Source organism: Pygoscelis adeliae, unplaced genomic scaffold (assembly GCF_000699105.1).
Source record: "Pygoscelis adeliae isolate BGI_AS28 unplaced genomic scaffold, ASM69910v1 Scaffold157, whole genome shotgun sequence".
In the NCBI taxonomy this organism is placed as follows: domain Eukaryota; kingdom Metazoa; phylum Chordata; class Aves; order Sphenisciformes; family Spheniscidae; genus Pygoscelis; species Pygoscelis adeliae.
Window position 1 is genome coordinate 1,596,852 of NW_008825107.1, and position 16,410 is coordinate 1,613,261.

A 16,410-nucleotide genomic window follows, 5' to 3' on the forward strand; every position below is an offset into this window, starting at 1 on the left:
GCTTGTTACTATCAGAATTACCTCTATCTTAATGGAGCTTTAATCGGCTAAAAGCAGACAGGACAGCGTGGGAAAAAAACGAACCAAATTATCTAGTTTCTAAACTTGTAATTTCATTAAAGAAAGGAAAAAAAAGCATTTGTTAAATATAGTGCAGACCAGCTGAGAGCCTCAAGTCCAATGATTTTGGTGTCCTCTACTGCAAGTTCTATAGCAGAGCTGTCCAGACAAATTTTTAAGGCACACAGTGTTCTAATTTTCAATGTCAGAAAATTGAAATATTACTGCTCTTGAAAACATTTTATAGGGGAAAGGCCATTCTATGTTGCTTTAGACAAAGAGAAACCATGGGATGGTACAGCTCAACAACATAAAGGCAGAGATTAACACTAAATTGCCTTGAACCAAACAACTAAAAATATATTAAACAAATCAAAATCTTTTCTCAGAATTATCACAGAAGCCTGGCAGAAACCAGTGCCATACTCCTTGCAAACTAGACAAAGACTTGGTAACAGTTGGCAAGTCAAAACCCAAATCTAAATACTATTCAAATCACGTCCTTTAGCCAGTCTCTTAATTGAGAAAACAGTTTTCCACAGAATTATGCAGCCTCTTCACAACTGTTGGGTTCACCAATGGGAGATATTACTTGTTCAGAGTAATCAGTGCAAACCATCCAGTGTGCTAACAGAAAGGCTGCAACTGATGATTTCATAAGAAAATTCTCCTTGAAAGGACAGCTGCACAAATACAGCTCAAATACACAAATACAGTAAGATGCTCAACTGTGCTCCAGACTGCTCCTTTTATTTTACCGAGCGAAAGGCACAGAGCAGCCTCTAAGAACTGTAAATGCTACCAATTTTTAAGTGTGAGAGGAAAAGAATTCTCTTGGTGCAACACAGAGAAAAATCTGCCAGATATCAGGCTGCTCCCAAAGGAAACCCTCACGCTTTAAGGCAGGAGATTGCATTAAGGGGTGAAATTGTGTGCCATGGATGAAGAAGGGTGCTTGAGACAAAATTTTGGGCAATGCTACAAGACTACAAGGTATCCAAAAGAGGATACTACATTTATATAGGCTGAAGGAATATAAATTACTTGGAGGGTTTCTACAGTCCATGAAACAATGGAAAATTTGGAGGGCAAATTGGCGTATTGAAGCCACCATCACCCTCTGCTTTTCCTAAGCCGAGAGTTCCGTCCTGCCAACCGAAGACAAAATACAAAAATCTTACTTCAGATCTCTTCTCCACTTCAACTCAAACATCATACTAGCAAGGCTGCCCTATAGAATTATAGCTCTTTTTTTTTCTTTTCCTTTTTTTCTTCAGCATCACTGTAATACATCACTCAATGAATAATGGAATTTAGAGTTTTTGATGGTTCTTGCACTTACCTTCAGTCCACGAAAGCTGCCTGGGCTTGTTGGTGAAGAACTGGAGGACTTCGTAGATTTTGGGGTGGATAATTGACTGCTTGGGGTTCCATTAACTGGCCAAAGCAATAAAAGCAAACAAATGGAAGAAAAAATGAATAAAAGTCAAAAACCCTAACTTGCTTTTAAACATAACATATCTCTCTGACAAGTTATCACCCAAGTCTACATACGAAGACCAAAACAGGCTCCTCACCATTTAGGAATAAATTATATGCTTGCATGCCACACAACTGTGCCCCCAAAACTCATGTGCCTGGATATGGGATCAAGATGACACACAAATATTGCATTGTCATTCTAGAGATTAGAAAGGCCTATTCTGTCCTTTGCCAGTGCAAGAGCTTTGGGCAAGTAATAGCCACAGCCTTTTTAAATTATATCATTTATTGTGATATCGCACAATAAAATATGGAGAGAGAAAGTGTTCATAGACATTTGATCCTCCATATTTCCGTTTTGGATCAACACCTTATTTTCTAGGTGGAATGTTTCACAGAACATAAGTTGGTTTGTTTGTTTTTTCCAAGAAAAACAAAAAACCAAACAAGAAGTATGAGCTGTTTGGATGATAAAGAACTTAAGCAGTAGTTCAGAAAAAAACTGATTTAGGGGGAAAAAAAAACCAACAAGGTAAAAGCTCGTAGGTTATTTCTGAACTTCCAAGAAGTTCAAGTGTCTGTGAAAACATACAACATCCTCCTTCTTGACTTCAAGAGTTCCTTCATTTTAAGTCCAGTTTTCCAGAGAGACCTGCTACAACATCTGTTATCTCTCTGGCGACTTGAATATAACTTAGGTCAGTCCTTGTATTTTTCTGAAAAAACACAAACTATTGAATTTCATTATGCAGACAGAATAGGATGCTGTTCATCATACACAAATATGATGCAACATTATATGATGCGACATTATTTCCTCTCTAGCTGAACCTCATTTTTCCTGGGAGAGGAAAATACTAGGCAGAAATTTAAGAGCTAAAAATCATAGCTGATTCACAGTGAAGAATTATTTTTTCAGAAAGAAAAAAGCAACCCTGGCAAATAGAAACTTAGCGGTCAAAGTAAATAACAGTTACACCTGCACATAGCGAGGTGGGTGTTGGTCTCTTTTCCCAAGTAAATGGCGAAAGGACGAGAGGAAATGGCCTCAAGTTGCGCCAGGGGAGGTTTAGATTGGACGTGAGGAAAAATTTCATTACTGAAAGAGTGGTTAAACATTGGAACAGGCTGCCCAGGGAAGTGGTTGAGTCACCATCCCTGGAAGTATTTAAAAGACAGGTAGATGAGGCGCTTAGGGACATGGTTTAGTAGGCATGGTGTTGTTGGGTTGACGGTTGGACTCGATGATCTTGGAGGTCTCTTCCAACCTTAATGATTCTATGATTCTATATCCTTTACACATTCAGAGGTCTGTCATGGGTTATGCATCACTTCTTAATCAGCACTATTAGATTTATTTTACAAGTGTCTATTAATCTAGTACCCTAACATGCTCTAGGTGCTGAAGATGCCTTTTTACAACCTGGGCAGTCCATCTGCCAGTAGGCCAGGCTGACTGCACTGCAACTTCCACAAATCCCTGTTTTTCCACAAAAATCTCTTTCTCTGATGTGTGATGTTAAGATGTAACTAATTAGCATTTAGCTACAGAATAAGTCTATCTTGAAGTCTGATAACTTAGATTTAATTCCCAGACCTGTTACAGGACTAAGAGCTTAGTCTTTTCTACCAAAATTACTCAGTATGGTTAGGATATTTTTGTCTTAACTTTAACAAGGGTTGCCTGTAAGAACAACAGGCGAATTATTTAAGTGTTTTTTTAAGAAGCTAAAAGTATTTAGGAGTATACATCCCTCCTGCAGACTTCTTTTCATCATTTTGTTTTAGATAATCTTGAAACCTGGCATATCAATGCATCCTTGTTTTATAAAGAATTTGCAAGCATGACAATGAAAAGGGCTAGTGAATGCTATCTGTTTTCTGCTTCTCACATACACAATTTCCTCCAGCCATTAGAAAAAATACTGAGCTATAAAGTTCATGACCAAAATGAGATACTTCAGTAGAAGAATTTGCTTCCAAGTGACCAGCTATTACTACAGGTGGAAAAAAATTTTGTTTATTCACAAATTCTTTTTATACAGCTTACAGAAAGGTCACTATTTCCTGAACATGACCATTGAGGCCTACACTATAAGACATCCTTATCCGTCTCTAAGTCACTACCATCCTTTTTAAGCATCAACAGAAACACTAAACTGTACCGGTGAAATTGGCTGGTTAGCATAATCTTCTTCCCTCTCTAAGGAATAACATCCCAGCCTGCATTGACAGTATTCTAGCTCTTTGCTAATATCTTAGATATGCTTGGTGAACAAGGGTGGTGTTCTGAGCCAGCGGTGTGACTAGAAGATGTCCAGAGGTCCCTTCCAACTTTTGTCCTTCTATGATTCTACAACACATGGTACGTTCTGCTGAGGATCCTATTTAAAAGAGCCATCTGTAGATATAGCTTTGCCAATGTCTTCTGAGATCCACTGCATGTGAGTTGGTACACAACTGCAGCAACAATAAAAGCTGGAAGTGGCCCTGTGTAGATGTAAAAATTTTGCATCTATAGGGAGTCAGCCAAATGCTATTTCAGACAGCAGAATTTTTTTTTTTTTAATCAAGAAACACACAAGCAATCTGTATTCATTTTTGGTACAAACTTGTCCACTGCTATTGATTTGCTGATTATTTCACATATATGCAAAACTTACCTTTCTTATCTATTTTCTAAGTATAAGTTCTTTTAAGGTTTCATTCGACATGTATAGCAGCCTGAATATACAGAAAAAAAATTTTCTTCTCTGTCATTCTTTAAGTTACATATTAGGTTACAATTCTTTAGCATATTGGAATGTTGAAAACTGAAAAACCTATGAATACCTTTTAAATTGTTAACTTCTAGTATGGTCTGAAGTCTCAACTTATTTGCTAATCAAAATACATGCTACTTGTTTTAGAGATACTTTCACTTTGAACTGAAGGTTCAAAGAGGCTTCTCCGTGTTTTAGAACTTAGGCTGAAGTAACACAAGAAAACAAAGGAAGGTAAGGAACTGCAAATAAAATTAAAAACTATGACATGTTTTTGCACTGCTTTTTTCAGCAACTCTTACCCTTGTCTTTCTGCGCTGGCTGAATTTTCTATTATAATATGCTTTAGAATACACACACAAATGTATTGCTCCTCAGAATGGTCCTCTACTTGTAGTCAAATTATACCTTTACAAATTTAACTTTGACACCATTAGCGGATGTCCAACAACTATAAAGCATCATTTAGATTATTTCACTCAAACAATCTACTTCAACAAAAATCCTACGCCCATTATTGTCTCTGGTTCACCAAATGCAAAACGCGTTTCAAGCTGGAAAACATTCACAAATACAGTGAAAAGAATACAGGTAAATGGAGAGGGAGGAGACACACTAGTGATATACAGCCATAATAGTAATGGCTCACCTGGGGATTTTGCTGAAGAATAAGCACTGGAGTAGTGGCCACCCCTCTTTACTGTACTCATATATTTGACACAAAGGAAAAAGACATTAAGGAAAGAAGTTATTAAACAGCTCTGAACATGCATGAAAGGAAGAAGGGTAAATGAAGATAAGTAAAGACTACATGAGAAAAAATGGCAAGTAAATAGAAGGATAAATACCATACACTTTGGATAAATTTTTCAAATTAACCTAACCAAAGGGGGTGTCCAAGTAGAAGTAAGGAAGGAAATGACAGCACTGGTTTCTAAATACTTCGCATAAAATTCACTATTGATAGATATCCCATGCGGTCTCATTGGCGTTAACAGGATTTCATGAAATGTAGATCAGTTGTGAAACTTGCCCTTCATGCTACATTTTTCTTTGTTGTTACTGCAATTCTTCTTTGAAGCTTTACAGTTAAATATTCAACCTTTATAAACAGATGATAAATATTCCACTTTGAAAGAACCCAAAGACATAAAATTACTTTAACCAGCATCAATTAAGCAAAACAAATATTGGTATGGAAATGAGAATATGGAACATGTTGCAGCTTTGAATATATGCACAGGAGCTTACATGCACAGTTATATTCAAAACAGAGCATTGTATATTTACATATTCAATGGTTTTATCTCAGGACTACTTCTCCAGGTCTGAAGGAAAAAAACAATTAAGTTTTATTGTATTTAGAAATTAAATGCAGAGGTGAAAAAACCAAGTTTCTGCCTTCTGTTTATTTGCATAAAAGACTCAAAGGTTGGAACACATGGTGTTCAGCCAAACTGCTGGCAAAAACAGAATGTGAACCTTTCTTTGAAATTACAGGAAGCACAAGAAGAGGAAAAAAAATTATCTGTTAATAGGCAATAACATTCCAGAACATCTCCTAAAATTACTTGAAACAGCAAAATCCTGTATTTCTGACAATATTTGGCTTATATAGGAGAAACCTTTCAAATTCAAAACACTTAAGGGTATACTCTAGTTCAATGAACATGAATTTAACCACTAACCATCCCGTAGTTAATAGTCTTCAAGAAAATCAAGCGCCATGCTGAAAACATATCCCAAGTGTATAATTAGCACAAATTATTCCAATGTTCATAAGCTGAAACTTTTTGTGCCTGTTAATTAAAAAACAGAAACCACATTTCCTCTCAGGACTCAAAAATAAATGCAAATTTTATTATAAATTAGTATTTAATCTATGAGACAAACTGAAAAAACATTTTTTCCCTCAGGAAACGAAGCATGGCACTTCTATTTCAGACAGAGCCGATAGTTTTTTCACCCCGTTAAACAAATTCTAACGTTCATGTATTTTATGTGTTCAGTGCTTTCCTAGAAGTAGTACCTGAGGCAGGTGATTTGCTTCGACGTGAAGGTCCTGGACTTTTGGACCCAGTATGCCTCATGCCAGATGATCGGGAATAAGAGGACTTCATAACACGGCATTCTACAAAGCAAGCAGATAAGAGTTTTGACAACAGTTCAATGTACAAACTTCCTCCAAACACTACTGTTGGTGTTTATTATCCAGAAAATGAACATCAGTAATTTCTAAACATGCTTGCCCAACTGAATGAAACAAATTTATAAGAGCATCTCAGAACTTTAACCTACATACCATACAAACATATTTGAGCTAGTCAGATGCTGAATGTAACATTCTGCATGTAATATTTCTTCATGTCTTGAAGCTAGATTACTACTATAATTCAAGTTTGTACCTACGCACAGCTGAAAGAGTAAGGAAGTCAGCTGATGCCATTCTTCTGATAATTCAGTAAATCCTGCATGCTGTAATGGCAGCTTCATATAGGGCAACTGCACAGCAAGCCCCATTTACCTTCTCTTGCAAGAAACTGATGCTGTGACCAATTTTTAAAGAGGTGAAGAATGTCTATTGTTTCCAAAAGGCTGAGACAATAGATTACTGCCATTTAGCATCAGCTACATATCATTAAATAAAGGACAACCTAAATGGGAAGGGAATCAATAGGCAAACATGCAATGACATTTTAGCAACATTTTAATTCTGTCCTGGTTTTGGCTGGGATAGAATTAATTTTCTTCCTAGTAGCTGGTATAGTGCTGTGTTTTGGGTTTAGGATGAGAATAATGTTGATAACCCACTGATGTTTTAGTTGTTGCTAAGTAGTGCTTACACTAGTCAAGGACTTTTCAGCTTCCCATGCTCTACCAACTGAGAAGGCTGCAGGTGCACAAGAAGCTGGGAGGGGGCACAGCCAGGACAGCTGACCCAAACTGGCCAAAGGGACATTCCATACCATGTGACGTCATGCCCAGTACATAAACTGGGGGAAAGCTGGCCAGGGGGGCCGCTGCTTGCGGACTGGCTGGGCATCGCTCGGCAGGTGGTGAGCAATTGCATTGTGTATCACTTGCTTTGTATATTCTATTATTATTATTATATTTCAATTGTTAAACTGTTCTTATCGGGGGCAGGGGGGTGAGTGAGCAAGCGGCTGTGTGGTGCTCAGTTGCCGGCTGAGGTTAAACCACAACAAATTTCTACAGTTAGCATCCACTGCAAATCACTCCCAATGGAATCATATAAATTTCCCTCCTAATTTTGTCCCTGTTATTCATCACTACGATGTCAATGCGATCATTATGATGCCACGTCACCATCAAAAATAGTAAGTAGAGCTGCATGCCCTGCCAGTCAAGTCATGTTCCACTCTGTACCTAACCTGCTTTTCTCCATTAAGACCTCCAGAGTTATTAGAGGAAGCAGGACCACCAAAGCTGAAGAGACAAAGGGAGGAAAAACCCCTCCATTACTGGGTTCTTAGAAAGGAAATGAGCCCAATTAGTCTGTGCATGGTGTAATGGGAAAAGCAAACTTATGGCCTTAAAATCTGCAAGGGAAATAATGATTTTGCCCAGACTGGGATTTGCAGCGTGAGTTAATACAACCATGCTCTTCCATTCCTGCATAAGAATAAAATTGTATCTTAGCTAGTCTAAAACTACGTTAAAAAAATACCCTTCTTTTCACCTCCACACTAGCTGAATCAACATAATCAGGCAGTTCTGGAAAAGTAGCATGCTGGCAATAACAATAGAATGGGAGCCAGCTCAATCCATCCATCCATCCAAATGCATGGACCAGTGGTTAGACGTATACCTATACTTCTTGATGTAACTGAAGATTTTGTAATGAAATTATGGCATTTGTAAAAATTAGAAAAACAGTAGCTGCTTTTGCTTTCAGTTACCTGAGAGCAAGGCAAAAAAACCCCTCTTATTCACAACCTGAAACTCTCCTCAAATAATCTGATGTTTCTTGCCAGGGCAAGTTTTCTTTACCACAGATTCATTTTTTCATAAAAGAAAATCAGAGTGATTCTACAGTTGAACCAACATAGACAGCAAAAACATGTCTAGTAGGGCCTGTAGTGATATGACAAGGGGTAATAGTTTTAAACTAAAAGATGGTAGATTCAGACTAGATATAAGGAAGAAATTTTTTACGATGAGGGTGGTGAAACACTGGAACAGATTGTCCAGAGAGGCTGTAGATGCCCCCTTCCTGGACACATTCAAGGTCAGGTTGGATGGGGCTCTGAGCAACCTGATTTAGTTGAAGATGTCCCTGCTCATTGCAGGGTGGTTGGACTAGATGACCTTTAAAGGTCCCTTCCAACCCAAACCATTCTATGATTCTATGAACATGGAGAAAAAACCAATATATATATCATTTGATATTCCAAGCCAATTCTGAAACTCCCTGGTAGAGGGCTTTTTCCTTGAACTTACATTATAAATTTTCTCTTCACAGAAAAACAACTTTTGTAAACAAGTTAAATTCATGATCTGTCAATGGCAGACAGCATGGGCACAAAGTCCCAGTTTGTCTCACCTCCTTCTCCACCCAACACCCCCTACAACCTCACAATATAAACAGGCTCAACGCTTGGTCTATAGCAAGCAAGACTGGAATGTGTGAATTGTCTAGCAGGACAATTCAAGACCTAAAATAAGTGTCGTTACGTATGTGATTTTTCAAAAATCTCATGAAGACAGCAATATGGAGATCATCTTATAGTCACAGATGTCAAAAGTGAACGTTTTTAACAGATTTTAGATCCATTAGATCCATGACTGAACCTTTTAAAATTCAATGCTGTTTTCCAAGAAAATAGATGAGGTTTGTTAGTGCATTTTAACAGACTTACAGAATCCAAATGATGGTTTGGAAAAACATTTTAATCCATAGGAAAATATATTCCAATGTGTATTTTCCTAAATCACACAACTCCTGAGGATTGAATGCAGGGGAGCGGGAGGGGGAAGAGTTCTCAATGAAGTTGACTATTTCAGCAGGTTTAGGTTGTACAGTCTTACCGCTGTGATCCAACACGAAGTCATCCTGAGCATACCGGTATTTCTCAGGACCACACGCAATGAAGACATCATCATCTCCAAAGAAGTCCTGCAAGCATGTCACCTTGACAGCAAAATATACAAAGCAAAATAAACAAATGCAGTACTTTCAAATGCTAAATCCTCAGTTAGTCAGCAACAGTTAATAAGTTTGTGTTTTCCTTTTCACAGTGATACCATAATGTTCTTTTATAATGACAGAAACACTCTAGTTCTCAAGTACTTCACCTCTCCCAGTACTGCAGGAAACCTCAGGGTCAAGAATGTAAAATATGACTGCCCCTCACCTCCAAAAACACCTTCTCTTACATTTAACACCTGCGTTTTTGCCTGTAACTACACATGCATGCTGATGACTGACAAGATCAGCTATAAACACTACTCAAATATCAAAGCTTCCTGTGTTCTTACATTAATTGCTTATGGGAAAATCTGTCAAGTTAAAATGATTGCATCTACAAATTTATTTTTTTATGCTCTGAGGCATTTAATTTCCATGTTTTAATGTCCTGATAAAAAAAAATTAATTCCCCCTTTTATTAAAAGGTAGTCCCTATTCAAGAAAAAAAAGAAATACAGAGTCCCTTCCATGCCGTTTGCAGCTCTGTCTGTTCTTAATTGCCCCAGTAATGATGTTACAATGTATTTCAAGAAGGATGGGGATGTCAGAAAGAAAAATGTTTTAGACATTCTTTAAAAACACAAAACCAAAGACCTTGAAAAAACCTCACTCCTCAAAAGTCAACAGAAGTCAGCTTGTGAAGGAGAAAGTGTCTGCTTTAAAAACCAATTAAAACCAAAAATGCCACAACAAGAAATCCCACCAAACTCATTCTAGCTCCCCTGTAAGAAAAAAAAGTGTTCGCAGGTAGCAAGCTATTTTTCAAATGCAACCGGATTAAAATTTTACTGTATAATCGTTTCCCTATTCTTTTTAACATTGCACACCCAAATGAGATCTGGGAATAAAAGCTATGCAGAACCTAAAAAAGTTAGAACCATTTGGTAAAACCATGTAATTAAAGCGGTAAACCAAAAAACTGCTTTTAGGGAAACTACCTTTTTCCCTTCCCAGATACTTGTCAACACCATTTGCATATTTTACCCACTGTGATAATAGTAAACATTGGCAGATCTACAGGAAGGGGTTTCTACTGCCTGCAGGATTCTGAGAAACACTCAGAATATCAATGACCCTCAGCTCTCTGCAAGAACACCCACACAGGGCATTCACCAGCAGCGCAGTTGTCATGGCAGCTAACCCAGGAATAACAGCCGGTGCCCTTACAGCAAGATCACCCTACAGTGCCACATGCAGTATCCAGCATTTGTGTCACTGTGCTATGCAGCCAAAGGACTCCAGCCATCTCCAAAATCCTTTTATTGTTTTCTTACCATTGCAGCGACAATCTGCTCTCGGTGACGAGAGACATTTTCAGCTGTACTTGAAAACACTGCTTCTAGTTAACCAAAGAGGTAGTGATAACTGGATTCAAAAGGCTGCACAAATTTAAGAGTTTTGCTAACATGGGATTTATTCCTCTCTACTTAATCTCTCCTAATACAAGGACTCATTATCATTTCCACAGATTTTAGGAATCCAGCAACCAACCCAAACCCACCACTACAGGAAAAGCTTTCAGAACACTTATCCCAGTAGCACTGCTGGACAAGGGCAGAGATAATCTGTGAGGCAAAAGCTCACACCCAAAGCCCCCAAAACCGGGTGCCATTTCCACAAGCTCTGCCAACCCATCACTGTTCTACTCATGTCCCCAATGCCCTTTGCAGTGCTGTTTCAAGCAGGTTAGAGTTAAATGCTGTGGTTTAGCAGAGCCTAAAATTAAATCTTTCTGTTCTGATTCAAAGCCTCCCCCTCACCCCTTAACCCATCCAGTCTAACAACTGAGCTGAGAGTAAGAGAGGAGAGAATGACAGGTCTTATGTCCGACTCTGGGAATACACAGGGATGTAACTGCATGTGGCATCATCCTTTTGTTGTTCACAGAGCAGTTCTACAAAGGAAGGGTCAGATCTGTGCACAAAAGATGACAGGAGTACCATTAGAAATGCACCTTTAAATCTTTTGTAAATGGCTATTGGGGAGGGAAATAAAGAACTTTAAGAAAGGTATTCATTTCCATAGGTGCTTTCCCACATGTTCATGTATAAACAGTTTCCCCAGGCAAGAACCAGTGATCAGATTAAACTGCTGCAGGTGGAGCAACAGCACCTGCATCTTGGAGCTCAGGCTAACTCCAGCCTCTCAGTCTGCTTGCACGCTTTGTACCCGACCTGCGTGACTTCCACCTGTCAGTCACAGACCAAGACAGACTTTAGCTTACTGTAAAACTAAACTACACTTATAAGTGGAAGCCAGATAAATGCAAGTATGAGAAAGATTTACATAGATGCTTGCTATATTCCGGCAGTGAATACTGGAAGTCCTCCTCCTTCCTACAAATAGTCCGGACTGGCTACACAGAAAATATACAAGAAGAAAAAAAATATTGAAAAAGTGTATTCAACAAGGAATAAAGATCTGCTAGAACTTACCAATCCCCCAAAACCACACATTATGAGGTAAGTATTTTTAAAACCAAGTTCATGGAAATCTTCTGTTTTCCTAAAAGTTCAATCTAATGGGTTTTTTTCTAGGCCTTTATCATAACAAAGTCAAAGGAGCAGCTTGCAAAGTGCAAACAGAGGCTAAAATAAACAGTCTTCATTTGCTACAGAATTAAAATTAATGTATATGCTGCAATTAATGATAATAGTTTTTTGCTCACTTAGTGTGCAAAAACCTATTAAGGGAAAGCTGAAATGAATAAATTGTTTGCATGGGATTTTGAATGCTGCAGGTCCACTGTGGTCTAACTTGCAAATCACACAATTCCACTCCAAAGAATATCTATACTTAGATCATATAGCAATTTTTTATAGCTTTGAGCAGAATTCAATCAGTCTAGAAATTTAAAAACAAAACAATTTTGAACACTTTTTTTTTTTAGTTTCATTAGCAGTAGAACTTGTGCATATGAATAGCATGTCAGTATTCCAGTAAGTTAGGGATCAAAATTTGGTTTGTCAAACTAGTGTACGACAAATGCTGCTTCTCTTTCCACTGAGTGTCTATACTCTGTCTTACCCATTCTTTGTTTTGCTGCACTTGGTGCTAAAAGAACTGTTCAGTCCTTCAAAATATTTCCTAAAATATCTTTCAAAGGAAGATGGTATTAGCAAAGCTGCATGTAAGTGTACCATAGCAAAAATAGTCAAATATGTAGTCATTCATTCAAGTAACAACTCTCTTGCTAGTCCTGATGCTGTGAGCTTCTATGCATGAAGTTGAAAATGTGAAAAGCTTTAGACACCTTGAAGAGGTTAAGCACCAAAATGAGATCTGATTTTCAATAGTGTTGAGAGCTTCTTTAAAATTACAGTCATTAGGTCATTTCTGAGATTCAGATCTGGCCACTTCCTAGTTTACATCCACAAAAGCTCTATACAAGTACTTAGAATGCATGCTTTCCATCGGTGGCCTTGCAGTAAAGGTCAATCAGAATGTCTCCCTCCTGTCTGTGGCTTTAATTACCACAGATAATGCTCTTTTAAAAGAATGAGATGAATATCATTTGTTTGTTCACAGGGAAAAAAAAAAATATCTATTTTAAATCTCATTTTTTTTATGGAAGGCATACACAGCACTGCACAAGGAAGTTTTTTAGGGTTTATCATTATAGCCAACACTACAAAGGCTTACACACCAAAGGAGTTTCACGCTTCCATGAATTCTTTTTTTTCCCCCCTCACATAGAAAAGTGAAATATACTTCGAAAAACTGCTTTAGGAGCACTTCAGAAAAATGTTATCTTGTTAACTCTGGATGTTTCAATTAACATGTTTAAAATGTGTTAAATGCTATTTATTTCTAAATATCCTTTCCTAGCCAAACATTGCCTATGTTCTGCTGCTAACTCCACCGCCTTCCCTTTATTTAGAACAAAAAGTGACTTACTGGTGCTCCTCTGACAACTCAGGCTCCTATCAGGTTGTCTTGTTGCACTGCTTTTGTTCAAAATATGTCACTATGCACAGCAGAGTAGTGCATATTTGGATAGGACTGGATTGGACTTGTATTCAGTCCTTTAAGAATACTTCTAATGGCTTAGAATTACAAGCAGAAATACAAGGGAATAGGAAAAAGCAAAAATGTTGTGCGAAAAGTCTCAGAATAAATATAACTGGAAGTCAAGATCACTTTTTTTTTTTTTTAGTAGGGTCACCCACAGCATTATTGCGTGTCTGTTTCAACAGAATCGTTCACTTGCATTCTCACCATAGCTTTCTGAGTTGATGTGCAAATGACTCTGGGCATCACTGCTTCCCGATGGGCTCAAAAAAGCTGTGCTCACCATTAGACTGAAGATCAGAAGACAACATAATTCAAGTGGCAGCACCAGGAGAATTCAATTGTAATTGGCTTCAATTGCAAGAAACCCAGGCAAGTATGGAAGCGGCTCAATGATCCAATGATTCAAAACTTGAATTGCTTGTTACAAAAAAAGCAGTCTTTCCTCACACTGAAGACCTTTCTAACAGAGGTACATATGACTAAATACGCATTATGTTACAGAAGTGGCATGACTAACTAGTTTGCAAGACCATTAATGGTAAAAGCACTTCAAAATCACACAGCTGGAAGCACAAAAATGAGGTTTATGAGCAGAAAAAAATGAACCACAAACTCACAGGAATGGGCAAAAATGCAAGTCAAAATGTGAAAATGGGGTGTTGAAAGGGAAGGGCAAGAAACACATCTATTTAAAAAAAAATCAGTTTCCTGATCCCCTGGCTATCTACTAGTGCAGTGTTTTAATGTCACATACACCCATCATATAAACCTGTTTTAAAAGGTAACTGTTTCTGACAAATATTTATAACCAAAAAAGTTTGCTCTTTCCAAAGAAATACTTCTTCAGTCAGATCAAGCTACTGGACTAGAATATACAAATTGTGATCCATACAGAAATCCCTTTCCCATTACCATCACACAGACCTAGAAATGTAATTTACGCCAACCCCTACTCCCACCTCTGAATCTAACAAGCAGAAGATACATTCCCACCAGAAGAAACATGAATAATGATCAATCTTTTATAGACAGAATTCAACAGGTATTTAATGATTGTCCTTTATAATGAAGTTACAATTAAAAAATTGAATTATATAAACAGACCTTTATCCACAAGATATTTGTCCTCCAACCTCCAGAGGAAAAAAAAATACTAAAAAAAATTGGAGCGACTGACACCATGGAGGTTTTATAAACACCTGAAAAATTACTAAAGAATTCAATTCCCTTCAAATCTTTAGCACTAAAGAGAGTCCTGTAACCATGTATCAACACCTTCCAGCCAGGGGCTCACTGGATAAATTATATTTATTCCAGCCCTACAAATATGCTTCATTCTAAACGTAGAAGGAAGAGCTGTAAAGACAAATAGTTTGGCTCAATTTAGTATGGCTGATTCATTTTAAGTAAGCAGCAACAGGACTGTACAGTTTAAGTCTGAAGAGCCACACCCTGTGTCTGGGGAAAGCTTCTCTGGATGACTAATTCTCTACATCAGCTGAAAATTGAACTAAAACATCAAAACTGGCAAAGATATGCAAGATTATTTGTATTTGTTTTAACAATGGAAGAAATATTTATATCTACTGACTTCAAGAAAACAGGATACAGTGTAAATGTTTAAAAAAGGAAGCACATAACATAGGAGGCAAAAGGAAAACTAGCATGCACAATAACAGCTGGATTTGTGTACGTTTTCAGCTCAGCACTACTGACAGGCATTTGAGGCTGAAGTTCTAAAAGAAATGCAGTGAGTTTTTTTCATGAATTGCTGAAAAAAAATGCAAACAATTTGTTAAATGTCAGCGTGACAAATCTAGATATAACATCCCTGCTACCACCTTCAGTGTGAGGGGTCTCCACATTTCTGCTGGGAAATGCTATTCCTCTTTGACTGGGACAGATTACAGCTATGCGGTCCTGATGGTTTTGCCCTTTGCCCCTTGCATCAACCTTTATTTCTGAGTAAGCAAAAGTCAAATATTTGTCTATTTTGCCATCCAGGTCATACTTGTAATCATCATTTTTGTTTTCCCTTTTCAAATAATTTTAGCGCTGCCACTTCCTCTTCACTGCCATACAGTCTCATGAAAATTCTTGCAGTGTTTTTGAAGCTGTCAGGCTTATAGTTCAAGGGTTTATGCATGTCCTAAAGTGCCAAAAGCAAGGAAAGCACTCCTGCAGAAACAGGCCAGTTGTCTGTTTTCTATTTCAGTTCCATCACCAACAGGGGCAGACTTAACTTTCAAAAGGAAGAGTTTCCTCTGGGCAGCCTCAGGAACTCAAAAAGGAAGGTGAAAAGGGCATTCCCACCCTTTCCTACTGAGCACTGTGATTTTAACACAGATTTTCTTACCTTGGAACTTCCCTTTAGTCTCTGCACTTTCACAGAAAAACTTCACCAAGGGAAAGGGGGTGTATGTGTTTAACCAATATTCTTAACTACTTACTAAGCCATCAATATCCTTCATGACTGAAACCAAGACCGGCACGAAAGAGGTTCAGTACTAGCTTAAGGCAGCTATTTGCCTGGTTATACTGAGTCACATTTCCTGACATGTCTTCAGTAAACGGCGAGAGAATAGCCAGATGGGTAGCTAGAATATACCCAGGAAGTAGAAATACAGAGAAAAGTCAAACCAATGAGCCCCTGACATTCCCTTTAAAAAAAAATACTGTAATTGCCAGTATTCTTTTTTTAATTAACAACCTGTTCATTTGGAAGAAATGACAAAGTGTCGAAGGCAACTACGTTAAGGGATTTAGACACAGGCAAAAATGAAAAAGAGGCAGGCAAGTATGGAAGCCCACATTGTACACAAGAACAGCAACAAAAAACACTGCTATATCAGATACGTAGTAAACCTGGAAAATCAGGACAAA

At 37.8% G+C, this 16,410-nt stretch overlaps 1 protein-coding gene across 1 annotated transcript in view; it reads right to left on the reverse strand.

Moving 5' to 3' along the window:
* The window catches only part of DCLK2 (doublecortin-like kinase 2), a 135,959-nt gene that overhangs the window by 34,676 nt on the left and 84,873 nt on the right, over positions 1-16,410 (reverse strand). The window contains exons 7-10 of the mRNA XM_009327510.1: positions 9,354-9,456; positions 6,334-6,435; positions 4,954-5,004; positions 1,403-1,497 (exon numbers count right to left, since the gene is read on the reverse strand). Coding sequence (XP_009325785.1) covers positions 1,403-1,497; positions 4,954-5,004; positions 6,334-6,435; positions 9,354-9,456 — 351 coding nt within the window. The remainder of the gene's footprint in view (positions 1-1,402; positions 1,498-4,953; positions 5,005-6,333; positions 6,436-9,353; positions 9,457-16,410) is intronic.